The 27190-nt window shown below is 41.1% G+C and overlaps 4 protein-coding genes across 5 annotated transcripts; 2 read left to right on the top strand and 2 right to left on the bottom strand.

The window, feature by feature from the left end:
• Window positions 1-1386: 1386 nt before the first annotated feature.
• LOC114360788 (translation machinery-associated protein 16 homolog) lies at window positions 1387-2024 on the bottom strand. Its single transcript, XM_028315584.1, has one exon. The coding sequence runs from the start codon at window positions 1927-1929 to the stop codon at window positions 1441-1443; it is 489 nt and encodes a 162-aa protein (XP_028171385.1). The 5' UTR covers window positions 1930-2024; the 3' UTR covers window positions 1387-1440.
• Window positions 2025-2142: 118 nt separating this feature from the next.
• LOC114360783 (RNA polymerase II-associated protein 1) lies at window positions 2143-5934 on the top strand. Its single transcript, XM_028315575.1, has one exon. The coding sequence runs from the start codon at window positions 2248-2250 to the stop codon at window positions 5893-5895; it is 3648 nt and encodes a 1215-aa protein (XP_028171376.1). The 5' UTR covers window positions 2143-2247; the 3' UTR covers window positions 5896-5934.
• A 607-nt stretch (window positions 5935-6541) lies between these two features.
• Cdc45 (cell division cycle protein 45) lies at window positions 6542-27099 on the top strand. The gene is made up of 11 exons (XM_028315585.1): window positions 6542-6724; window positions 6805-7095; window positions 7237-7311; window positions 7669-7803; window positions 9710-9908; window positions 11553-11703; window positions 14258-14463; window positions 19042-19081; window positions 24869-25019; window positions 25483-25652; window positions 26416-27099. Exons 1-11 carry the CDS (start codon window positions 6674-6676, stop codon window positions 26555-26557), a joined length of 1611 nt encoding a protein of 536 aa, XP_028171386.1. The 5' UTR covers window positions 6542-6673; the 3' UTR covers window positions 26558-27099.
• On the bottom strand, window positions 17996-19907 carry LOC114360785 (venom serine carboxypeptidase-like). Of its 2 annotated transcripts, none has more exons than XM_028315582.1 (2): window positions 18785-19907; window positions 17996-18673 (listed from the first exon to the last, which is right to left on the bottom strand). In XM_028315582.1, exons 1-2 carry the CDS (start codon window positions 19772-19774, stop codon window positions 18245-18247), a joined length of 1419 nt encoding a protein of 472 aa, XP_028171383.1. In that variant the 5' UTR covers window positions 19775-19907; the 3' UTR covers window positions 17996-18244. The 2 variants fall into 2 exon arrangements, with proteins under 2 accessions (XP_028171383.1, XP_028171382.1); XM_028315581.1 differs by having other exon boundaries at window positions 17996-18781; window positions 18893-19907.
• Window positions 27100-27190: the final 91 nt, after the last annotated feature.

Genomic DNA, 27190 nt, shown 5'->3' with positions numbered 1-27190 from the left:
CTATATTGTGTACCCAGTGTGGAACTGCATACATAATACATATAATATAATGTAATAAATTGGACATCTTGCATACATCTGTTTTGCCTTTGCATTTAAAATTATTTCTAATTATCACATTTTCAAGTGTTTTGGTAATAAGATGTTAGTATTAGGTATTTATGTATAATATAAAAGAGGTAAGTGATTAAATTATTATATCCCAACTAATATTATAAATGCGAAAGTAACTCTGTCTGTCTGTCTGTCTGTCTGTTACGCTTTCCCGCTTAAACCTCGCAACCGATTTTGATGAAATTTGGCATAGAGATAGTTTGAGTCCCGGGAAAGAACATAGGATAGTTTTTATCCCGGTTTTTGAAACAGGGACGCGCGCGATAAAGTTTTTCTGTGACAGACAAAATTCCACGCGGGCGAAGCCGCGGGCGGAAAGCTAGTGACTTTATAATTATTATTTTATGAAACAGCATCCACATATTTATTTTGTTCTACCTTATTTATTGTTTATTTTAATTATTTAGCTTTGTGTGTTCAAAAGTTTGATATAACCCTAAAATGTATTTATAAGTGAATGTGGAAAATATAATAAATAAAGTAGTTTTACTCTAAATAAAATTAAAAAAATATTCATGGTGTAATATTTTTGTTTGCAATTTTGTGAAAATGTAGGTTACTGCCTCATGGGACATAAATCAATAGTTTCTTTTTTACAGATAGAATTTATGAATGGCGTTGATTTTTCTGCTATGAGACAGTTGTTTAATCAACGTAAACATCATACTTAAAAAGTTGCAAAATTAAATGTTTAATTATTTTGGTTTACAACCTTATATTTTTTTAACTGCAATATTTTACTACTTACACATAAAATAAGAATTTAGTTACCCAATATTTGCTTTCTGTTAATTCTAGGTTTTTTATATTTTTGTATGTGATAATGTTGACTGATTCATTTTGTGTAACATCAACCTGTATTTAAGTTATGCCTTGTTCTGACGTGAAATGTATATATTTATGAATTAAAGATTGGTGTTCCACTACTCATTATTGCTTTTTCATGATGAACCATAATGTCATTCTAATTTTGAGATGTGTAAATACTTATTGATTGAATAAATTAGCTGATGAATTTGATGGTTTTATTTCAATATCTCACACCTAAACCACTTGTTATTCAATCCACATTCTTTATTAGGTAGTATATCAATCCTTTTTAAGTTTTTTCCCTCAAAAAGTTTCATCATCATTAATAGGTCACTTAGTAGTCGCTTTTGCAAGAGCATGACCCTCTTTAATGTACCAGAGGCTAGAATGACTACACTCACAAAAGCAGACATACAAAGATGTTTTTATTATTGTATTAATAAATGATAGACAAGAAGCAAATGTTAGAAATAAAATTTTAATTTACTTAAAACTATAATACCAGTACTAAATAAATTATGTTAGATGTTTCCTAGCAAATCTTTTCAGCTTGAAATGCTGCAAATACCTCAGTTCCCCATTCCAATTCCTTAGAACCTCCATCTGCTGATGATCCATCAAGTCCGGCATTTCCAAGCCACAGGTCTGGAACTCTTCTAACTCATTTTTCTTCGTAATATTAATAATGTCCTCTCTACTAGCATGTTGCCGATTTTTTCTCTGACCGATAGAATTCTTCAACAAAATTTGTTCCAACTCCTCATCGAAACGTGACAGGTACTGTTCAATGAGCCCTAACGTTTGTTCCTTGGATAACACTGAACAATCTTCAGGAATCCTATCTTTAAACCACATAATTTTTTCGCCTATGAGGTTGTTCTTGATATCGGTGCCAAGTTTCTTGGTGTCCCTTTTTTCGCTCTTCTTCATCTTCTTGACGAGTGATATAGTTTTCCTACTATTAGGATGCTTGAGGTTTTGAACTGTCTTTTTTGTTTTCGGCATTTTGACCAATAAACTAAATTATTTTAAGAAATAATGTTTTTCGTAATTTTCACGTGCTTTTGTTTACTACATTTGACGTTACAACATGTCAATCTGACAATTTGTTTCTTAAATATTTTGGAGACGAAAGTAAAAAAAACTAAATAGCTTTTATGCTGAAGATTTCGCTGTTCAGCATATTGCCTTTGCCTTTTCCGTTTGTTTCTTGGTGGTGTGCGTCAAAGTCAATCTGACATTTCATGAAAACATAACCTGTTTGTTTCTGTTTCGCTTTTACGAATGGAATTTTTATAAAAATAACAATCCTTTACTCTAAAAATGATTAGAAGACCGAAACCAGGCGAAGATGAAGATGATATACTGCGTATGCAGGAGGAATTCCTTCGAGAAAAGAGTAGAAACCAAAATCATCAGCCGTCTGCTCAATTCGTCAATTTACGACGTACAGAGCCTACTAAAAGAAGTAGCACAAGTGAGACTGGCGAAAGAAAGCCCTCTAAGTATGCTCAGTCTAAGGGATTGAAAGGACAAGGCGAGAAGCGGGCAAGATTCGAACAAAGCTCGAGCCCTTTGGGAGACATTCTGGAGAAAAACATTGACAATCCACCCCCAAACAAAGAACTCGACGATGAAGATGATAAAGTATATTTCCCAAAAGTAATACCTTCCGTATTGGGGGATATAGTTGAGAAAAATGTGGATACTTTAGCTGACTTTGACTTCAAGCCAATGCCAGCTCAGGGCTTCCCAGTTCCTACCAAATGGGACCCAAGTGCCGCTCCAAAGACTGCAAGCGCCCCAAGCACTAGCAGTGTGAAGAATACTGCAGAATCTACTATGGAAGTTGATGAAATAAACATGAATACTAGCACCAAGCCTTCCAATTTGCCTGAAAAAAGCTACATTGTATCTTCAAAAGATGCAGATGATATTCACAATGAAAATGTTAAAGTTCTAAGAAACATATCAGAGAAAGAAATATTGGAGGAGCAACAAAAGTTACTGTCTACTTTAGACCCTAAATTAATTGAATTCCTGAAAGCCAAGCGAAACCAATCTTCGGCACAGGGGCAACTTGACCTTCCTAGCACATCACAGAAGCAAGAAACTAAGGTAATGCCTACTATGATTCCAAATAAAGTCGAAAGAATGGATGAATCAGACTCAGACAATGAAGTAGAGAATGATGCATTGTGGGAAAATGATATTCTGTCTCATCCAAGTGTCAACAAATGGCTTCATTTTGATTCACTAGAAAAAGACAAATTAGAGTGGATGAAAGGTATCAAAGAAAGCAAAAATGCCAAGCCTGATGAGCCTTATGAAGCGAGATTTGATTTCAAAGGGTACTTGTTGCCTTACACAATGGAATACACAGAAGAAAACAAAACCTTATTTCATCACGGAGAAGAACCACATAGGCCTGGATATACCTTGTCTGAATTGGTTGAACTCTCAAGATCTTCTGTTACCCAGCAAAGAGTAATGGCCCTCAACACATTGGCAGGCCTACTAGAATATTATAATGTGGGAACATACAAAGATATTATAGAGATTCCACTGAGCAAAATATTCTTCATCATCAGATTTGCTATGGATGAGAACAAGCCTATAATTTTAGAACCAGCTGTAAAAGCCATGAGAAACTTAATCTGCAACAGGGTTGATGAAGCATGTCTTGATGCCTTGATAGGATTTGAAGAAGGCACCCAACAGCCAAGCTTGGAAAATGACAAATCAGAAATAGTTGAACTAGAATCAAAGGAATCCGAATTTAATGACTTTCACCTAGCTGAAATAGACATCATAACTGCTCTTGTAAGGACTGATATATTGCAAAGGATTTACTACATTCTGGAAACTATCAGGCCCAGTTTTAACTGTGTGCAGTACTGTCTACAAATTATTACTAGACTAGCTAGAGATTCTGTTCAAACATCTGATACTATCATCAAAACTGAACATTTGATGAACACCATCACTAAACAATTTGTTCCTGCAACAAGCATTAATTTTGTATTTGAGCCACAAATAGTTTACAATGGGAAACCTATTTTAGCTGCATTGAAATTTTTGAGAGTTTTGTCTCTACAGTCCCGCGAGATTGGTGAAGCCCTAACAACAAAATATGACATTCTGAAACCAATATCTGAATACATAAGCTCTGGTGTAGATGGCACATATGGCTTGAGGATACAGATTGAAGCATTTTGCATTCTCACCAATTTACTACAGTACAATGTTGGCTTAGAATCAGCCACATCATTGTTCCCAGTAATAATCACAGCATTGTACAAACACATTCATGGAACTGACGTCTTTGCTACTTCCTCACTAATATCAGCCACTCATGCAGCAGCTGTAACCCAATTTATAAACATTTTCTTAAATTGTCACATGCTCTTAAACTTGACCAAACATAAGCACCAAATATATCCCTTACTGAAAGAGGGTGTTCAGAAATGGGTTACACAGTTGGCAACTTCTGACATTTACACTTGTGGGCATTTGAGACTGGTTTGCTCAACATTAGACTGCTGCAAAACAGTGATGTTGACTGAAAATATACCCATGAAACTGCTAACTAATTTACTGAAAGACCTTGCTTCTTCCAAGGGTTTTAAATTGGTCTTGAAGAATTTAATTAGATCTTCTAATTTGCTATCAGGCATAGAAAATAAGGATTTACACATGACAAAGAATTTGAAGAATCTTGGCTCATCAACTATTGATAGAGTCCAAAAGGTTTTACCTGTGTTGAGTACCATTTCACCATTACCATTTTTGAGTTCTCTTTTCAAAGTGCTGAGTCTCATTGAAGACAAATCTGTAAAGAATCTGTTCATAGAACATTTAACTGAGTATCTTGGAAGCATGGCAAGTAAAATGCCAAGTTTGTGTGATAACTGGTTCACTAGAATAGAAACAGAATTTTTATTCTATGTTGTGAAAGTGGCCATACAGAATGATATCCCAGAAGCAAATAAGGACCTAATTTATACAGTAGCAAGTAAACTTTGCTATATTTTAAGAATCGATAAGAAGTTTGAGCTGCAGTACTTATTTAGAAATGTTGTGTTTAACAAACACTGGTTCACAGCTGAAAGATTGATGAACCTTGTTTCATTGTCAGATTCAGATGGCTTTTCAAGATCTTTGAAATCGGTTGACGACATTAGAGTTTGCTACAGTAAAGTTATAAATTTGAATTATGTGGACACAGGGCCCAACATTGTACTGATAAAATGGCAGGAGCCAATACTGCCAAGGGATTGGATATATTTGCCGATACTTATGCTGTATAGTAAAAGCCAAGTGGTTGATACGGCGCCAAAAGTTTTTGGGGAAAACGCACGGAGAGCGGCTTTGCAGGCGATCGCTCAAAAGGAGTTGATCATATGCTGCAGCCTAGAGTGGATCCTCTTCAACGAGCTTTGTTTCTCGGACCTTCTAAAAGACATTGATGTCACTGACAGATTCTGCCGAATCATGTGCGTCTACCTCTGTGATAGCTCATTGTTTCTTGACGCCAGAATTAAAGTTCTGCTGCGTAAATGTACGCAGATTCTTTTTAAACAGAAGGCTTCATTTAACTTCGACAAAGATCTTATGGGACTAAGTAATTTCCAAGATTTTTACACGCAATTCTTGGAGCAGTTCCAGTCAGTAAGCTACGGGGATGCTACGTTCGCTGCGTGCGTATTAGTGCCCCTGGCTCAAAAACATAATGTGAAGTGGCGGAAACTGTTATGGTCAGAATACGCTGGATGCCTGAGAGCCTTGGATTGTCCCGAGGATATGCTTTGCTACGAGATGAAGGATTATTTGTATCCAGAGGAAACAGACATGTCGCTCATCAAATCTTATTTCCAGGCGCTGTCGGGCGGCCTCCTAAGGCCCGGAAGTATAGCGTATAGAATAGCGCAACATCATGTCGAATCATATAAAAATCGATCAAATGTTTAAAATTAGTTTTAAGAGCAAAATAAATAACACTGAAAATTATACTGTATTTTAATTTACCACGTTAACACACTCAAATAGAATTAAGGTTGGCGGTCTTATCACTATGAAGCGCTCTCTTCCATCCAAGGCATATACATTGTACTGCAGCTGTGGTAGATACACAGATCTTATTTGAAGCTTTGAACACACATAATACTTTCTCGAACCTAATGTTAAATGCATGGCCGAAATCAACCTACCCTCTTTTATAGAGTCAGAAAATTCTTAACTTTATTTGTGACTTCTTCAACTTTTTATTTGATGTACCTAATAAAACTAGTTAAACAGTAATTTGAATGTAATATTATGTAATCTCCATATTAAGGAAAATATTTTCCATATCCAAGCAACATAATTCAAAGTTCTCCGCCACACGCCTGTATGTTCCCGATGAACTCAAAAATTACTGAACGGTTTTTCATGCGGTTTTCACAGATGGAGTGATTGATAAAAATGAAGTGTTTAATTTTTCAGATAAAAAAATAAAGGATAGTTTTGTCCCGGTTTTTGAAATGGGGACGTCACGCGATTATCAAATCAAGCAACTGTATGAACCTTATGCATACAAGAACACGCCCGTATATTTTCGCGCGAAATCGGTAATTTGACAGTTAAAGTTTGACCTTTTGACAATCGCAGACAGCAGGTGTTTATTTGTGGGTTTCTTTCGCCGAAAATTGCCTGTTTTCACCATGAAAAGATGATATTTTGATGATCCTGGTGTTCTTTCGGTTCAAAGATGTTCATTGAAGACCTCAGGAATGATTTTTATAACGTATTACTTGGAAATGTAAGTGATGAAGAAGTAGGTTATCATTTCGTTGTTTACAACTTTATTCAGTGGGTAAACGTTGGTGTTTGTTGTTGCAGAGGGTTCTTCTGTTAGTGCATTACGACGTAGACGCGATATGTGCGTGTAAGATCCTCCAGGGGCTGTTTAAATGTGATAATATATCGTATACGTTGGTCCCAGTGGGGGGTGTGTCGGAGTTGAAGACAGCGTATGAAGAAAACAATGAGGAGATCAAATTCGTGGTGCTGGTGAACTGTGGCGGGACCATAGACCTGGTGGATATCCTGCAGCCCGAGGAGGATGTAGTGTTTTTTGTGTTGGACTCGCATAAACCCACAGACATTTGTAATGTGTATAGTGATGGGCAGGTTTGTGATTATAATGCTAATTCCTTTTTGTATAGGTCAAGATATCCCATAACTTAGCTTGTGAACACCAGTGATTGTTTATGACCATGCTAACATACCCAAAATGAAAATTTACTAATGTTTTCGGATTATTGTTTTCAGGTGAGACTAGTCTATAAGGATACTGAAGAAAACATTCCTAATTTCGATGACATTTTTAGAGATGATGAAGAAGAGGTAAGTTTGTTTATAATTTGGATCTTATGTAGAGTATAAATTAGAAAATTCCTACCTAACGTAATGTTCTTACAAATAATGGAACAATATGGGTAAACTGTACAATGTTTGGTTTGTGAACACTAAAATATTTATTTATGAATAGAATGTTAGTGCCAATAATCACTATTAAAACAAGTTTATAATTACTAAAGTTCAGAACATTTAAATACACTATAGAAACAACAGAAATCAGTTGCTAAACATATCATAGAATAGCTCATTGTTCTGTTACAAGTAAATGCATTAGTCTATACTCACTGTTCCACCTTCTATAAATCATACAACTGTTATTGAACACTATGGTTGTTGTTCCAGGAACAGGAGCCCCAAGGCAGCGGCATGGAAGCCCTGGAGGCAGCCGTGGAGAAGCGCCGCGAGAGGCGCGCGTGGGAGGAGCGCCGGCACACGCTCATGTTCAACTACACACAGTTCTCCTATTATGGGAAGCCCGTAAGTTTTATTTTTATTTTTGGGATGTGTCATATTCATAATCAGGTCATTCGATCTCCTTTGTAGGAGATAAATGTCTCTGATTTACCAGAGAAAGTGGAGAATTTGGCCTACACATCCTATGCTTTGGGGGGGCTGATATGTGTCATACATAAAATATTTTTTATACATGCAATTCCAGGAAAACTTCTCTGTGACTGTGATAGGCTTGATGAACATGATTTTTGGAAAAATACTGGTGTTTCCTTATCTGCTTGACAAAACACATAAAAACTGAGCATTTTTTTATCGTCATTGAGAGTTATTGTTTTTATGCAATGAAGAAAAAAACTGATAATGTTGTAGGAACGATTAGCACTTCCCCCTATATAGTGTAGTAATTATTATGTTTGAGACAGTCCCTTTTAAGAAAAGAAAGCATAATGATGTATGATGCTGAGGACTATTGCAACTTGATATACATATTAGAGATGAAACGGATAGCTGTTTGGCCGGATACCGGATACCGGATATCCGGCCAGCTGCTAGGCCGGATAGCCGGATATCCGGCGGCCGGATAGTTGGCCCATTGTCTCGTTGCATGTCGTGACGAGTTTAGCGCCGCACAGGCTTACATTAATAAAGCCTAGATGGATAGTATTCCTACAAACGCTTCGTCAAGAGTGAGGCAAAAATCTTATGTCATTAATGACAATTTTCTTGGGGAGTGTGGACAGTGAAGGCGATTTCCCCGAAAGTAGGGAAATATTTAATACGTTTTTAAATATTTTATAATTAACAAAAACAAAACGCATTATGTACTTACTTATTTATTGAATTCAAATCAAATACCTAATTACAATAAGATAAACCGACTTAAAAGTCTCGATTTCATAAAAAAAGGAAGTGTATTTGTACGGCTAACAATTGGGAAATAAATTTTCTTGTTACTGGTATCATTCCCGTGTTTAATTTTTGAAAGCCAAATTCAAGCAAAATACGCGTCGAATCGTAGTACTTACTTATGAAATGTAACACTGGTCACTTTCTTTCGTTTTTCTAATGTATTTAGACACCCTTTCACAGCACAAACCGTCATAATTAATTAAAATTCGTCGGACGTGTTTACCAATTTTTCACTTTGACAGTTCATGTGACGTTTACGAGTGAGCCGTTCCGGCTCACTAAAAGCTGCCTCACCTTTAACGCACTATCTATCTAGACTTTATTAATCTAAGCGCCCAGGTGCTTCTAACGCGATCAGTGGGTCTATTAGTAGACTAGACTAGTCACATTTTTCGGAAATCGAATCAGTTCGAATAGAATGTCAGATTTTGCCACTTGTCTAGGGGGCAGATCAATTCGGGCGATTTCGGTTACCATCGTGAGTGTGTGATTGAATAGCGAAAATTAAATTAGTTTACTTGCTGCATAATCTGACTGAACTGCATCATGACATTAGACCATCAGTGAAAAAAAGATAGCCTATTTTATTTGGCAATATTTCAACTTAACAGATCTTTACTATTTATGTATTCGTCATTAGAGTGAATAGCCCAGTAAAAGAAATAAGTTTTTAAAAGGCCTCAATATGACTTTTTGTAACTTTTTGGACTTTAAATAAAAGCCGTCATTATTATAAGCCATTTTATTGATGTTTACCTCAAAGATTAATGTGTTTCATTTTATTAATAGGATATTATCGTAGTTTTTTAATATCCGGTATCCGGCCGGATAGTGAGTTACTATCCGGTATCCGGCCGGATAGTAAATTTAGGCCGGATATCCGGCCTACCGGATAGTTACCGGATATCCGTTTCATCTCTAATACATATATCTTCGGCCACCTACAGTATGCCTGCGCTACATGCTATGCCCAACGAAACCGATGTTGCCACTGGTCAAAAATTTTCTCCATTTTTCGCAGAGCGCGTGCGTAGCCTTAGACCTAGCCTGGCTAGTGTCGCGCTGCGGCGGCGCGGCGCTGTGGGCGGCGGCCGTGGGCGCGGCCTCGCACGAGGCGCTGCACGCGCGCCCGCCCGCCCAGGCGCTGCTGGACGCCGCTTCGCTGCACCGGCTCGTGGCGGGCGGGCAGCACGCGGCCGGCGACACCAATGTGAGTGGCTCGCTGTCTACATCCTGGCCTGGCTAGCGACACCAATGTGAGTGGCTCGCTGTCTACATCCTGGCCTGGCTAGCAACACTAATGTGAGTGGCTCGCTGTCTACATCCTGGCCTGGCTAGCGACACCAATGTGAGTGGCTCGCTGTCTACATCCTGGCCTGGCTAGCAACACTAATGTGAGTGGCTCGCTGTCTACATCCTGGCCTGGCTAGCGACACCAATGTGAGTGGCTCGCTGTCTACATCCTGGCCTGGCTTAGTTTTTAACTTGACTTCACTTACGTGTTTCACGGTACCCTACTGAGGGTCGTTTTCCACCAAAGTGGGCAGGTTATGTTCACTGAAGCGGAGTAGAGATGTGGTCATAGCAGCGTTGCTGGATGCTGACACGCTGCACCGGCACATAGCTGGCAACACTAATGTATGTAACTTGCTTTCTACTTGGCGCGTGCGCAGCCCTAGATTGTTTTTTTCCGCCGGGAAACGCTGATTAGGACGGCCAGTGGGTTATGTGGGACTCTTCCACTAAACCCGACTAACTACTAACTCCTCCGGAGCCAATGAAACCAGTCTGAAAGTTATTGTCCTAACTTGGTCAATATCCCGCAATGGCGACGCGGCGGCGTACTTCGTGTTTTCTTATGCTACTGTTATGTTTATGTGCAAAAATGGTTAATGTACTTGTGATGTGATCATGTGATGTCCCGTTGTAATAAAAATGATTCTTTCTTCCTTTCAATGCGTCTCACCCGCACGGGATTATCAGCGATGTTGTTGACCGGTCAGTAAACTTTTCCTTTTCTCAACAGATTATTTCTAGGCAGTAATCAAATTTTTCTAGCAGCTGGTTAGTTTAACACTGACGGTGTAATTTAGATTCCCTTAAGACGCCTATAAAACCTCTATAACTCCCCAGTCGTACCGCGTGTTGCTAGAGAAGGACGTGTGGCTGCCGCTGTACCGCTCATGGGGCCCACACCTCAAGCTCTATAAGTGTCTGGCCTTAAGACCTTTATAAAGCCTCCATAGTCGTACCGCGTAGTCTTAGAGAAGGACATGTGACTACCAGCCTACCACCACACTACCACTGTACCGCTCATGGGACCACAAGCTGCCAGAAGCCAGTACTTTAAGTGGCTGCCCTTAACACCCGTATAAAGCCTCTATAACTCCGCTCCACTCATACCGCGTGGTACTAGAGAAGGACGTGTGGCTGCCGCTATACCACTCATGGGGCCCGCACCTCAAGCTGCATAAGTGTTTGCCCTTAATAACACCCCTATAGAGCCTCTATAACTCCACAGTCGTACCGCGTGGTGCTAGAAAAGGACGTGTGGTTGCCGCTATACTGCTCGTGGTCGATAGAGGCGGCACTACGCCACGCCTCGGCTACAGGCCCTCACCCCAAGCTCTATTACTTTAAGTGGCTGCCCTTAACACCCTTATAAAGCCTCTATAACTCCACAGTCGTACCGCGTGGTGCTAGAAAAGGACGTCTGGTTGCCGCTATACCGCTCGTGGGTCGGTAGAGACAGAGATGCGTCACGCTCCGGCTACGGTCCGCATCTCAAAGCATCTTCTACTTCAAGGCAGCTTAAAGCTGCCTTGAAGTCATCTATAAAGTCTTTATAACTCCACAGTCGTATCGCGTGGTGCTAGAAAAAGACGTGTGGTTGCCGCTATACCGCTCGTGGTCGGTGGAGGCGGCGCTACGTCACGCGCCCGCTACCGGCCCGTATCTCAAGTTACACACGCTGGCTGGAGCCGCCAGACTAAGGCAGCTGCTAGCTGATATGGGGTAAGTAATAGCAATCGGTTAGAACTCTTGTACAGCCTAGTTATACAGTTTGACAATTTGATTCAATTTCTATTCTATTTAAATTATTTTAAATGGGGTGAAGCTTTTTTGAACCGTCTAACTCTAAGGTTTTTACAAATGAACACTAAAGGTTCATTATTAGAGCTATTGACATAATTGCACACTGCACAAACACTGTAGAGTGACTTTTCAAACACATTGCCTTCGGTCACTTTAGTTTCCCCTGGTCACTAGTTCGGCAGATATCTTCTGAGCACCTCCAATTTTCCCACTTAGAAACCTGTATTTTGATGACTTCCTCATGTAGATTTAAACCAACAGTTTTACATTCTCTCTTACACTGCACACTGTTCAGCCGGAATGCGCGCTGTGATATACTTTATCGACGTCAAAATGTATGGGGAAAATCCATAAAATGGGCGTGATAACCGTTTATCGCAGCGCGCATCCTAGGCCTGCAGGACTGTATCTTGACGACTTCGCCTTTAAGATAATGATTTTGACGAACAGTTTTACATTCTCCTACATTGTGAGGTATTTTGAAAATTAATAAATAACTTGAAAAAATCGAACTGTCTAAGCAGGACATCCTGGCCTGGCTAGCGACACCAATGTGAGTGGCTCGCTGTCTACATCCTGGCCTGGCTAGCGACACCAATGTGAGTGGCTCGCTGTCTACATCCTGGCCTGGCTAGCGACACCAATGTGAGTGGCTCGCTGTCTACATCCTGGCCTGGCTAGCGACACCAATGTGACTGGCTCGCTGTCTACATCCTGGCCTGGCTAGCACGCGGCCCGCCCGCCCAGTCCCTCGTATTTACAAACATCACTATGAGGTCTCAGAGTGCACGCACAGGATCCCTAAAACCTATTCATAGATAATACTTGAATGGCGTACTTGAGTCCTACTAATACGAGATTGTTAACCCATCTATAAAATAGTAGAAGATGTATGTAATATCCTAATGTTATTTTTCTTTTTTCTTTCAATGCGTCCCACCCGCACGGACTTATCAGCGGTATGTAAACTTCAACTGTTTTTTTTCGTGGTCGGTGGAAGCAGCGCTGCGTCACGCCTCAAGATGCAGTACTTTAAGTGGCTGCCCTTAAAACCCTTATAAAGCCTCTATAACTCCACAATCTTACTGCGTGGTGCTAGAAAAGGACGTGTGGTTGCCGCTATACCGCTCGTGGTCGGTAGAAGCAGCACTACGCTACGCCCTGGCGACAGGCCCAAATCTCAAGCTCCAGTGCTTTAAGCAGCCTTGAAGTCATCTATAAAGCTTCTATAACTCCACAGTCGTACCACGTGGTGCTAGAGAAGGACGTGTGGCAGCCGCTATACCGCTCGTGGTCGATAGAGGCGGCACTACGCCACGCCTCGGCTACAGGCCCTCACCACAAGCTCTATTACTTTAAGTGGCTGCCCTTAACACCCTTATAGAGCCTCTATAACTCCACAGTCCTACCGCGTGGTGCTAGAAAAGGACGTGTGGCTGCCGCTATACCGCTCATGGGGCCAGCACCTCAAGCTCCATAAGTGACTACCCTTAAAACGTCTATAAATAAAGCCTCTATAATAACTCCACAGTCGTACCGCGTGGTGCTAGAAAAGGACGTCTGGCTGCCGCTATATCGCTCGTGGTCGGTGGAGGCGGCGCTACGTCACGCGCCCGCTACCGGTCCGTATCTTAAGTTACACACGCTGGCTGGAGCCGCGAGACTAAGGCAGCTGCTGGCTGATATGGGGTGAGTTTATAGCGGTCGGTTAGAACTTTTGTACAGCTTAGGCTGAGTTGCACCACCTAACTTTGATCGTAACTTTGACGATAACCGGTGTTTTTTGAGATGGTGCAACCCAGCCTTAGTTATACCAGTTATACAGCTTGACAATTTGATTCAATTAACTTTTTTGAACCGTCTAAGGTTTACAAATGAACAGTATAATAGGTTCATTAATAGAACTATTGACGTTATTGCACACTGCACAAACACTGTAGAGTGACTTTTCAAACACATTGTCTTCGGTCACTTTAGTTTCCCCTGGTCACTAGTTCGCCAGATATCTGGTGGGCATACCTCCATTTTCTCACTTAGGAACCTGTATATTGATGACTTCTTTATGTAGATTTAAACCAACAGTACTGTATCTTGACGACTTCGCCTTAAATATTATGACTTTGACGAACAGCTTTACGTTCTCCCACATTAATAATAAATAATAATAAATATCCTTGGACATTTTACAATGCGCTTCTAGTCCCAAACTAAGCAAAGCTTGTACTATGGGTACTAGACAGTGGATATAAACACACTTAAATACTTTTTTTTTAAATACATACATAATTATACATATAAAACACCCAGTCCAATACAAACAAATATGTTCATGCACACAAATGTTTGTACTGTGCGGGAATCGAACCCGCTACCTCCGGAATAGTAGTCCGCTTCGAACCACTACACCAAACGGCCGACATTTGAGGCACACATTGTGAGGTATGTTGACGACTTGTTCTTTTTCAATCCCTAGCTTCCCCCTCCAACAAGCGCGGCAGGCGTACCGTTCAATGGATGTGGAACTCCGGCGCTGCCTGCTGTCCGCCCTCGAGGCCGCCGCGCCCAAGCACGAGCTGCCGCCGCCCACGCGCGCCGCCTTCGTGCTGCAGCGGCCGCACGCGCCGCCCAGGCCGGCCCACGACCTGGCGTACGCGCTGCTGGGGCTCATCGAGCACGTGAGTGTCTCCGCCCAGCGAGCGCCGCCCCAGCACGAGCTGCCGCCGCCCACGTGTCTCCGCCCAGAGACCTAAGGGCGACAGCGTCCTAGGGAGGGCAGATTTCAGATGACGCTTACTCAATTTCAGAAGATAAAAGTTAAATAAAGATCCAACCCCACCCTAGCCTACGGGCGGCAAAACTGTAAATCCGCCACTGGGTGAGCGCGAACACAAGTTGCCCCCCTCCCCATGGGAGTACCGAGGGAGAAAGGGAGAACAGCTGCTCTCCTGGACATTTCCAGATCCTTCAAGCGAAAGTCAAACCAGAGTAAATACAAATGAGTAGGTCATCATGTATGCGGCGCGCACGCACACACTGACAAAATTTAGAGTGGATTAGCGGGGAGTTGCGCCGAATTGGCGTAACGTATTGGCGCGCTCACATACAAACCGCGCTCGGTGCGTTTCTATAGAGATGATCTACTCATTTGTATTTACTCTGGTCAAACGATCTGACCTAAAAAGTCTGACTTGCAGCAGAAGCCAGGTATGACTTGCCCCTCCCTAGGCTAGAAGCTAGGTATACGAGTACCTAACGTCGCCGCCCGAGCACAAGCTTATTACCCACCACCCCATCTGGATTTCATGGAAAACCCTTTGGTATAGAAGGCTCATTTTTGCATCAGGTTCTTTGAGTGCTCTTGAATGATTTCCATCAGTAAAGCCTGGTCCGTGAGCACGTAGAATTTTGTCCAATGACCCCAAGCTACCCATCCTTATCGCTCGCGCGTAATTATATTGCTGTCGCTAATGTGCGACGGGCAGTGAATGTGCGAGCGCGACAACAACATAATTACGCGCGAGCGAGCGACCAGGCTTTAGACATTGACACCGCTGCTATTCTTGCCTTTTTTTTTTTAATCCTTTGAATGTTTAATTTTGAATCGAANCGTGACACTGGGAGTTCAACGTGACACTGGTGGGTCACTGTGACACTGGTGGGTCACCGTGACACTGGGGGTTCACTGTGATACTGGAGAGTCACTGTGTGCTCGGCACTGTATGTTACTTGGACAGCCTAATGCGTCGCTATTCTGCTACCACCAGCCAGTTGGCAATCTTAAAGGAGGTGGATGGGAATAAATATGTGCTATTTACCACGGGGTGGTGTTTGCCACTATATTATGTGCCATTTACCACGGGGGTGGTAAACGCCACAAATTTAGTGGCTACAGTGACAAGCTTAAAGGGGGTGGATGGGAATAAAGGGCCCTACAGCTACTTCATTGTGCAGTGTGTGAGCTGTACATCATCAGGTCATTAAAAGACAATGCCGGAAATTGGCGTCTTTTTTTTTCACGCGGCCTTGAACAAACTTTGTTTATTGATTGCAAAATAGTGTAATAAACCAAACTTACTATGACATGTATACCTCTAAACTCAGTCTGAACTGAGTTACGAGCATTAGAAGTTTGATGATTTTCATACTAGATTTGCTTTTTGCGCGCAAAGTTTGCTAAAAAATTGCAACAAAATAGTGAGATTGTATGTGTAAACAAACAATATCATCCATTAAAGGCTCCAGACATCAGTATGGAGCAGAATCAGCGCAATAAAAAAATAGCGCAATATTTTGTTGCAATTTCTTACAAAACTTGCGCACAAAAAGCAAATCTAGTATGAAAATCATCAAACACTGGGGGTCACCGGGACACTGGGCCCGCGGGACTACAGGCGGCCCAACGCGCGCTGGAAGCAGTCGCGCGCCTCGTGCACGCCACGCTCAGCGCGCGCCGCCTGCACCTCGCCGGGCCCTTCGGCTACTTCATCGTGCAGGAGGTGGGTCACCGGGACACTGGGGGTCACTGGGACATTGGAGTGTCACTGGTACACTAGAGGATCACTGTGACACTCCACTATGCTTCACTAAGCTCTATGGTTCTACGGACAGCACGCACGATGCCTTTCTGCTAGCGGAGCCCAACAGCTACTTTATCGTCTAGCTACTAGGAGGAGACTAGGATCTTCACCGCAGGAGTACAACCAAAATATTCACCAGAAGCAAATGAAGGATTTGGCCTGCACTCCTCACGCTAGTCCGACGTGTAGTGGAGACGCGTCATCCACTAAAATACTCGTTCACTATATTCAAACACATTATCATATAACATTTGTCTGTATTTCCAGGGCACACCAGAGGCGCGCTTCGTCCGCGGACCACATTGGCTAGGCGTGGCAGCGCGATGGGCTTCGAGCGCATGCGGCGGTGCACGGCCTTTACTAGCTAGCGCTCCGCTAGACGACGCCACATGTCTACTAGTCGGAATACCGCCGCGCTTCGATCAGGAGCCCAGGAAGTAAGTACGAGGCTCTAGAGCAAGGCTGCTCAACTCCAGGCCCGAATGTGGCCCCCAAAAGAATTTTAAGTGGGCCACTTAAAATTCTTTTGCGCATGTACAGTTGAAAAAAAAACGCACCAAATAAAAAATCCCGCCGAGCACAGTACAAACTTTAAGATCTCTCTGAAGTTAGCTGTCAAAAATGTAGGTGGCCCGTCGTTAACGATTGAATCCACCGTTTGGCCCGACTCTTCAAAAGGTTGAGCAGCCTTGCTCTAGAGTCTATCTCAAGAGACGGGCTGCCGGCGGCCCCTGCTAGCTATAGTCAGTCCTCAAGGAAATACAGTCAGAAAGTTTAGGATCTGTATCCTAGTTATAGTAATCTCTAAGGTACAGTAGTCAGTATATCAAGGGCTCTGTACAGCAATAAGAACCTCAAGAATTAAGCACTCTTATTAGTCCAGTAAAAGCAGGGAAGCATAAATTAGACATTTCTGTTACACGATTTTGTAAGAACACACTTATTTTTTTACACAAGAATCTTTAGTAGGCATGTCATAGTCATTTTTCTCTTTTAAACAGAATTTTTGTTTCAAACACTGACAAGAATATCTTTTTCCAGCTTGTTCGGGGCAGCATTCGAGCAAGCGGCGCGAAAGAGTGGCGCATCTGTATCCCTGGACCTGCTAGACGCGTCAGTAATCACGCTGCCGACGTCACAGCGGCCGCAGTTTCTCGATGCGCTCACCGCCTTGCTGGCGTGAAACAAATTCTTTTAACGCTGTCATACAACGCTACCGTAACGATTGTCAGAACAGGTTGTTGGGTTGGTGATGTGATGCAATAATGTAGGAAACGGTTACAATGTTTACTGCTTTGGACGTTACTCCAGCGTCAGACTAGCTCATATGTTGTAATTAAAACTGCTAGAGAAGTAACTGAGACTGTTCTATTGTAATAGCCGCCTTAACTATGAGTGCCACACCACATCTACAAATCAATCCCAGGATAACCTTCTTGAGAATAAAGTTGATTTAGACACTAATTTCTGCATCAGGTGTCTTATGAAGGATTAAAATGAATACTGTACAAATATAGGATTAAAGGAATCGAATGGCTTGTTATTTTAATTTGATTTCATTGATTAGTGTGTAATATATTTTTTAATACTTGATTGCCTGATTTAGCATTTAATATTGTTAATGTATTTTAATCACAATTACAATTTTCTAATTAATTTCCTATCATGAAATCGCATTGTATTCAAACAATACTCACCCAAAGTAATGATAGAGATCAATGATATTGTTAACGTGAAATTGAATTGACTTGATTTAGTTTCTATTATTTATTTGGTAATTAATAAAATGTATAAACTAAAAATAATATTTTTATTATAAAAAAAACATTTCATCATAAAATTATAATATTTTATGTAACTTTACCAAAACCCATGTAAAATAGTCAAAATTTGCCTTGGATGAAGCGAGTTATGAGGTTTAGGGCCCACTTCGGTTGATCATGGGGCACCATGTGTCCGGCATTTCGTACCAAGACTTCTGTCAGATTGCCAGCTTTCTTCCAATAACCAGCTATATCATCTCCAACTTTCCACACATTTCTAGTAGCTTTTTTATACTCTTCAGCCGAAGAAAAGTTTAGGTTACGTAAGAAATTTTCTGTTAACGGATATGCAACAATAATGTCTAGCTGCCCATTATAAAACAATATGCGGTAGTGTGAAAGTAACTCAGTTATGTCTGGAGCTACCGATTTAAGTATGTCAAATGCCAAGTGTATTTGTACTTCTTCACCGGAGTTGAATGGCAGTCCCCCTACATGGATACTATGTCTTAACTTATCGTTTTGTAGTAAATCTGTGAAAATAGACATGTCGTCATCATTATCTGTTTTTAGGAAATTGTAGTAGTCGGTGAACCCTGTATAAGATTTGAAGTAAGAGAAGTTAGTCAATTCTCCATCCATTAATTTGTCCATCAANATGTCGTCATCATTATCTGTTTTTAGGAAATTGTAGTAGTCGGTGAACCCTGTATAAGATTTGAAGTAAGAGAAGTTAGTCAATTCTCCATCCATTAGTTTGTCCATCAGTATGTCTGCCTTTTCCCAGTTTTCGTTTTGGATTTCAGCGGCAATATCTGTTTGGTACTTCTCAAATACTTCCAGCTGGTTATTATCAATCAATCCGTGTTGGTAGAGGTAATTTCCATAGTCTATTTGGTGAACCGGATCACAGTAAGCGTTGCCCATTGCAAGACACTTCAAGTTGATTAATTCATCGTCACCATTGTCATTTTGATTATGAATCTCCATTGCTAACGCTGGAATATATTTCCCTGCATATGATTCCCCAGTTATACAGAAGGTATTGTTCCTTAAGTCAGGAAATAGAGTGAAAAATTGCTGCATGGCATTATAAAGTCCCTTGGCGACACATTTTTCATCGGAACAGTACCCTTTATCGTCGTTGGTGTAACTGAATCCCGTACCAACGGGATTGTCGATGAATATCAAGTGGTTCTTCAAAGCCCAGTGATACTTTCTAAGTGCGAAACCGTCTTTTTTCGCTATAAGAGGTCCCAACTCTGTAAACAAGCCAAACAGAGAGCTGCCACCAGGTCCGCCTTGTAACCAGAGGACTACGGGTGCATCGGCATTTTTAGAAATTGGCGGGAAATACCAAAAGTAGAGATTCGAATTGTACTTCTCTTCGACGGTGAAAAACCCCGCGTGACTTGGAAATCCTACTCTGTCTGTGAGAGAGACGCGCGATAGTTTCTGGGCCTCTGCTATGGAGCCTTTCTTGAGGTATGGAGTCAGGATCAGGGGATCTCCTGCATCTCCCGACGTCTTTGCCTCCAACTTCAAGCGCGGGTACACGTACGGAAATATTATTGCGTGTAAAGGCGAAATTAAACTTATTAATACACAGATAACTATAAAAGACTTAAAATTAATGAGATCGCCTTGCATTTTTGTAAATAATACAAAACTCGAGAACACCGAGATAAAAAGCAAAATGATATTTTGCTTGAAGTTTACAAACTGTCAAAGTAACAAAATATAACATATAGTTATACAGAGAGAAGAACTATCTGACTCGGGTTTTAAACTCTATTTACCAATAGACGATTTAACGCAAAATGGGCTTACTTTTATATGATTGGTTACCGGCTTTTGGGACAACATGTTTTCAGCGAGACCAACATGTCTGCAAGCTGATCGAGGGCGCTTATCTTATAAATCAATGCTGTTTTCGGCATTAATTTTAGTAAAGAACACAATCATTGTATAGTATTTTCCTGAAATACAATTTAATATAAACTATGAAACGATTAAATTGGTATTTGCTNTGTTTGCATAATTATTTTGTGATTTATAATAAAGAACAACTATAGTTCCCTTTTCTGCCGACTTCCTTAAAAGTTGGTCACTCTATCTTTGTTAGAGACACTGGGTAAATGACCCTCATTCAGTTCGTTGACCTATTTGAATTCAAACCACTTGTACTTATAATGAACACACAAATTTTAATTAATGGACTATGTGTAATATTTTTCCACTTTCTTGTATAGGTACTCATTGACTCACCACAATAAACAATACTTCGTTCGTAACATCGGTTTATTACTTAAGTTGCAAAGTGCAAATAATTTATTACCTACTATTAGCTTTTGCCCGCGGCTTCAAACGCGTGAAATTTAGTGTCACAGATCGGCATAAATTATTAGTAGGGAATTTAGTGCAATGATTTGTATGGAGACCCCTCCACTTTGGTATAGAAGGCTCATTTTTGCACCAGTTGTTCTTTGGGTGCTTCTGAGTAGATTTCCGTCGGTAGACATCGGGAGCCCCCCCTGTGGTAGAAGGGGGAGGGGGGGCAAGTTTCCTTCTGCCGCGCTTCACTTTAAGGCCCATATCTTCAAAACTATGGGTATTAGGGCAAGTGTGGTGTCATTTTCGGATAATTAAAGGATGGCGAATTCATTTCTAGAACAAAATTTTTGCCTTTTCATACAAAAAAAGAGAAATATGGAGTAAAATTCACAAAAACCAAAAAGTATTTTTTTAATTAAACGTCGTTTACTTTTAAACCACTGGAGATAATCTAATAAAAAAATATGTTCTGATAGCTACATTTATCAGGATTATAAATATGTACCATTGTATGGTACTCTTTTTAAAAAAGTAGGTGAAAAAAAATTTTTCTTCAGGACACAGCGGGCGAATTTTAATGCGCGTCGGAAAAAAATATTTATTTTATCCATGAATTCATACTATTTGGTTCATAAGCAAGTAAAGATTATTATTTTAGAATTTATTTAGAGTTCCTGGCACATCATGCTACCATGATATGTATTTTTTCTTTAATTAATTTTGAACTCTATGTGTAAGACATAAGGTTGAAAATAGTTTAAATACATTTTATTATTGAAAATATCATAAGAAGAAAGCACTAAATAAAGAACTTGAATTTGTCTAAACGTCTAATGATTATTATTATTATTATTTTAATTAACATTTTTATTTCTACATACTATTGTACCAGTGATAACGGAAAGGTAAGTGTGAGGAAAGAGAGGATTGATATTATCATAGTACGGGAGATTATTTTTAGCACAAAGGCTACGGCTGTGATCATNAAAAAAAAAACATTTGCGAATTAAAAGTTTGCAATAAGTTGCTTTGCCAAATGAGAATTTGCCAAATGAAAATTTGCGAAACGTTGTTTGCGATGTGATAATTTGGGAAACGTTTTTTGGCCAAACATTAGTAATCCGACATGAACAAAAGTGTAATATAATTGTAACCGCACGTGTGCAATAAAACGTCTGAATTCGACATTTTTGTTCCATGCAGAATCATTGATCCGCGCAAAGGCGAGGTGGAATCAGAAGCCATCGCGCACGAGGGCAGCAAGGCCTCAAGGGCTATATTCCTCAAGCACGGCCTCGTATTTACCACTGGGTAAGTAGAACTTGCTAATTTATTTTCCTTCAATTGCATTACATGCGACTGAAAAAATGTGCCCGTTCCGCATACGTATTACAGATCTTAGCAACCAGTTACTAAAGCTCGGTCTGTGAGCACGTAGAATTTTGTCCAATGACCCCAAGCTACCCATCCTTATCGCTCGCGCGTAATTATATTGCTGTCGCGACTGTGCGACGGGCGCCCGCAGTGAGTGTGCGAGTGCGACAGTAACATAATTACGAGCGAGCGATAAGGATGGGTAGCTTAGGGTCATTGGAAAAAATTCTACGTGCTCACAGACGAGACTATAGTTGACATTGTCAATGCAACTGCTACGCCAACCAATGACAACGCCGTGTTCAATTACAGATGGCGCTAGTTTCCATCTACTTTTATCATCCTCATACTACTTTTCGATACAGACTCGCGTGCATGCGTCCGCGCGGGTTTTAGCTTTAAGCACTTAGAACCATTATTCTCCTTCATGTCACGTTACCAACGGTTTGTTTGCTTCAGTTTCAGTCGCGAGTTTTTGCGTAGGCCCTTATTCTCCCACTTGTTCAACTAAAGCCACACACACTGACAAAATTTAGCGGGGAGTTGCGCCGAATTATTGGCGTGCGCTCACATACAAACCGCGCTCGGTACGTTTCTATGAAGATGACCTACTCATTTGTATTTACTCTGGTTTTGCCCTACACAATCAACAAAAACATATCAACATTCAACATTTTTTTTATTTCAACATTTAGGTATGTTGAATTTTGAAATGTTTTGGTTGATTGTGTAGGGCTAAACACATGCTGGAGTCCCCGCTTAATTTTCCTTCTTGTTTCAGTTTCAGCCGAATGTCCGAGCGTCAGTATACGCTGCGCACGCCAGACGCGTTATCGGAACCCATTGTGACTGTAGAGATCGACACAAGCNTGGACGATACAAAAATAAAAAATACGTGTTTTGTCTTTCGCTTCATAGATTATTATATTAAAATTTGGATACTGATACAAAAGTCACCCTGTATGACCATGTTAACATGGGCTAGTGTCGGCTCATATACCCATTTACCTAACACCCTGTATACAACGACAACTCTCAATAACGTCAAAAATGCTCAGTCCCTTTAGTGACGTTATTAAAGAGTTTACACTGTATTTTTAACATATGTACAATGTACATATTAGAGATGAAACGGATATCCGGCAACTATCCGGTAGGCCGGATATCCGGCCCTAATTTACTATCCGGCCGGATACCGGATAGTAACTCACTATCCGGCCGGATACCGGATATTAAAAAAAAACGTCAATTTCCTATTAATATAATGAAATACATTAATCTTTGAGGTAAATATCAATAAAATGGCTTACAATAATGACGGCTTTTATTTAAAGTCCAAAAAGTTACAAAAAAGCCATATTAAGGCCTTTCAAAACTAATTTATTTTTCTGGGCTATTCACTCTAATGACAAATACATAGATAAATAGTAAATATCTGTTAATGTCGAAATATTGCCAAATAAAATAGGCGATTTTTTTTTCACTGATGGTCTGATGACATGATGCAACTACACTGGTCATCACAAAGATCGACCCCCCCGCGACAAGCACTTTCAAACGTATGCATCCCCACTTCCCACCAATAGTGGCACTATTTAAAAGCCTAGGTCTAAACTTCATTTCATTAAAGGAAAGGGTTTTACCCCAAAAATGTGTCTGTAGAAGAATTCAGAGTCACTTCTTCAAAAAATAGGTAGTTACGCTTGAGCCGACTTTTATGGCTTTAAAACTGTTAAGGTGGGATTAATCGCTATCCATCTGTTAAAGAGGACACGTGAGATCATTATTTGGTTTTATAACCATAAAAATTGGTCTAATTGATCCCAGAGGTGAGCCCAAAGTTAGGTCTTTTTTCAAGTCACATTTATTGTATATCGCGTTTATGTTAATCGTTTATTAAGAAATTAAATGTGTTTTTCTTTAAGGATATTTATTGGGCTTTCAAATAACACCAATATTGTTGGGGCACCATGACTGTGTCAGTAGAAACGAATTTTCCTGTAAAACGTAGGTGGGCCGATTTTTGTGATGACCAGAGCCCCGATTACGGTAATTTTTAACGTCTACAATCCAGACGCGCTTCTTCGATTCTGCGATACGATTGGTCAAAACAGTCAGCTGTCAGTCAACGTCAGCTGTTTTGATCATTACGCTGACCAATCGTATCGCAGAATCGATGAAGCGCGTCTGGATTAGAAACGTTAAAAATTATCGTAATCGGGGCTCTGTATAGTTAAATTTTCGCCATTCAATCACACACTCACGATTGCAGTCGAAATTGAATTGATCTGCCCCCTAGATAAGTGGCAAAATCTGACATTCTATTCGGACGGATTCGATTTTCCAAAAGTGTGACTGGTCTATTCTACTAATAGACCCACTGATCGCGTTCGAAGCTCCTGTGCGGCACTATACTCGTCACGACATGCAACGAGACAATGGGCCAACTATCCGGCCGCCGGATATCCGGCTATCCGGCCTAGCAGCTGGCCGGATATCCGGTATCCGGTATCCGGCCAAACAACTATCCGTTTCATCTCTAGTACATATACAGGGTGTTAGGTAAATGGGTATATGAGCCGAAACTAGCCCATGTTAACATACTCATATAAATACTATAGTGGTGTCAGAAAGTGGATATCGTAATATTTAATAAATAATATTTTCCCATACAAAACTAAATAAATAATTATTATTTTAATTTTTGGACAGCCCTACGATCGCGCAACTCCCTCCTAGGTCAAACGTGGTCAAACGGTATTTNAAGCAGTCGCGCGCCTCGTGCACGCCACGCTCAGCGCGCGCCGCCTGCACCTCGCCGGGCCCTTCGGCTACTTCATCGTGCAGGAGGTGGGTCACGTGACACTGGTGGTCACCGTGACAGTGGAGTCACTGTGCCACTGGAGAGTCACTGTCCGCCACTCCATGGTGCTAAAGTCCGAGGGCTACGCAGACAAGACACCGGGTGCCTCGTGTACGTTCAGCGCGCGCTGCCTGCACCTCGCCGGGCCCTTCGGCTACTTCATCGTGCAGGAGGTGGGTCACTGGGGGTCACCGGGACACTGGGCCCGCGGGACTACAGGCGGCCCAACGCGCGCTGGAAGCAGTCGCGCGCCTCGTGCACGCCACGCTCAGCGCGCGCCGCCTGCACCTCGCCGGGCCCTTCGGCTACTTCATCGTGCAGGAGGTGGGTCACGAAATTGCAACAAAATAGTGAGATTGTATGTGTAAACAAACAATATCATCCATTAAAGGCTCCAGACATCAGTATGGAGCAGAATCAGCGCAATAAAAAAATAGCGCAATATTTTGTTGCAATTTCTTACAAAACTTGCGCACAAAAAGCAAATCTAGTATGAAAATCATCAAACTTCTATTGCTCGTAACTCAGTTCAGACTGAGTTTAGAGGTATACATGCCATAGTAAGTTTGGTTTATTACACTATTTTGTAATCAAAAAACAAAGTTTGGTCGATGGCCGCGCGAAAAAAAAAGACGCCACTTTCCATACAAAATCTGGCATTGCCATTTAGTCTTCACCGCAGGAGCATGACCAAAACCAGAGGTAAATGAAGAATTCCTTATGCTTCACTAAAATATTAAAATATTCGTTCACAATATTAATTTCTGTCATTCATGTCCATTTCCAGGGTACACCAGAAGCGCGCTTCGTCCGCGGACCACATTGGCTGGGCGTGGCAGCGCGATGGGCATCGAGCGCATGCGGCGGTGCTCGGCCTTTACTAGCCAGTGCTCCGCTTGACGACGCCACGTGTCTACTAGTCGGAATCCCGCCGCGCTTCGATCAGGAGCCCAGAAAGTAAGTACAAGCAGAGTAAATACAAATGAGTAGGTTATCTTCATAGAAACGCACCGAGCGCGGTTTGTATGTGAGCGCGCCACACACTGACAAAATTTGGCGCAACCACGACTGACTCCCCGCTAATCCACGTTAAATTTTGTCCGTGTGTGCGTTCACATACAAACCGCGCTCGATGCGGTTCTATGAAAATAACCTACTCATTTGTATTTACTTTGGTACAAGGCCCTAGGGTCCATCTCAAGGGACCGACAGGGCGCGGCCCTTGCTGGCTAGCGCTCCGCTAGACGACGCCACGTGCCTACTACTCGGAATCCCGTCGCGCTTTGATCAAGAGCCCAGGAAGTAAGTACGAGGTTCTAGAGTCTATCTCAAAGGACCGACAGTCGGCTAATGCACCGTAAGACGATGCCATAAAGCTTGAGCTGTCTTGAGGGAGCAGCAGTCAATTCTTCTGTACTTCTGTAGTCTCTCATTTTGGGCACAGCATTCAGTATCTTAAGCGTACAACACTTGACATCTCAGGGGTACTATAATCCAACAGTCAACATACCAAGGGTACAGAAAAGTCAACCTGAAGACAGTGACGCTCAGGGGGGTAATTAATGCTACATAAAATTACCCGATTTGTGTTAACAACCTTATTTTTTTACGCACATGTAATAATCCTTATTAGGTATGTCATATACCTTTTAAGTAGGTAAGTTAATTTATAACATTCATTATTTTTGTTTCAAACACTGACAAGAATATCTTTTTCCAGCTTGTTCGGGGCAGCATTCGAGCAAGCGGCGCGCAAGAGCGGCGCATCAGTGTCCCTGGACCTGTTAGACGCGTCAGTAATCACGCTGCCGACGTCACAGCGGCCGCAGTTTCTCGACGCGCTCACCGCCTTGCTGGCGTGAAACACATTCTTTTAACGCTGTCATACAACGCTACCGTAACGATTGCATTGTTGGGTTGGTGATGTGATGTAATAATGTAGGAAACAGGGTTACAATGTTTACTGCATTGGATTTGGACGTTACTGTCTCCAGCGTCAGACTAGCTCATTTCTGTTGTAATTAAACACTGCTAGAGAAGTAACTGAGACTGTTCTATTGTAATAGCCGCCTTAACTATGAGTGCCACAACACATCTACAAATCAATCCCAGGATAACCTTCTTGAAAGTAAAGTTGATTTTGACACTAATTTCTGCATCGGTGTCTTATGAAGGATTAAAATGAAAACTGTACAAATATAGGATTAAAGGAATCGAATGGCTTGTTATTTTAATTTGATTTCATTGATTAGTGTGTAATATATTTTTTAATACTTGATTGCCTGATTTAGCATTTAATATTGTTAATGTATTTTAATCACAATTACAATTTTCTAATTAATTTCCTATCATGAAATCGCATTGTATTCAAACAATACTCACCCAAAGTAATGATAGAGATCAATGATATTGTTAACGTGGAATTGAATTGACTTGATTTAGTTTCTATTATTTATTTGGTAATTAATAAAATGTATAAACTAAAAATAATATTT

Source organism: Ostrinia furnacalis, unplaced genomic scaffold (genome assembly GCF_004193835.3).
Source record: "Ostrinia furnacalis isolate ACB-3 unplaced genomic scaffold, ASM419383v2 OfSCF5175, whole genome shotgun sequence".
Classification (NCBI taxonomy): Eukaryota; Metazoa; Arthropoda; class Insecta; order Lepidoptera; family Crambidae; genus Ostrinia; species Ostrinia furnacalis.
Note: the sequence above shows the minus strand (reverse complement) of the source record. Positions and strands in the feature narration are given on the sequence as shown.

Excerpts from the sequence above, each read along its gene's own strand:
- LOC114360788 (XM_028315584.1), bottom strand. The coding sequence starts at position 1,929 with ATGCCGAAAACAAAAAAGACAGTTCAAAACCTCAAGCATCCTAATAGT.
- LOC114360783 (XM_028315575.1), top strand. The coding sequence starts at position 2,248 with ATGATTAGAAGACCGAAACCAGGCGAAGATGAAGATGATATACTGCGT.
- Cdc45 (XM_028315585.1), top strand. The coding sequence starts at position 6,674 with ATGTTCATTGAAGACCTCAGGAATGATTTTTATAACGTATTACTTGGA. Across the intron at positions 7,804-9,709 it reads TCTCCTATTATGGGAAGCCC|AGCGCGTGCGTAGCCTTAGA; the intron begins GTAAGTTTTATT and ends CATTTTTCGCAG. Across the intron at positions 11,704-14,257 it reads CAGCTGCTAGCTGATATGGG|CTTCCCCCTCCAACAAGCGC; the intron begins GTAAGTAATAGC and ends TTCAATCCCTAG.
- LOC114360785 (XM_028315582.1), bottom strand. The coding sequence starts at position 19,774 with ATGCAAGGCGATCTCATTAATTTTAAGTCTTTTATAGTTATCTGTGTA.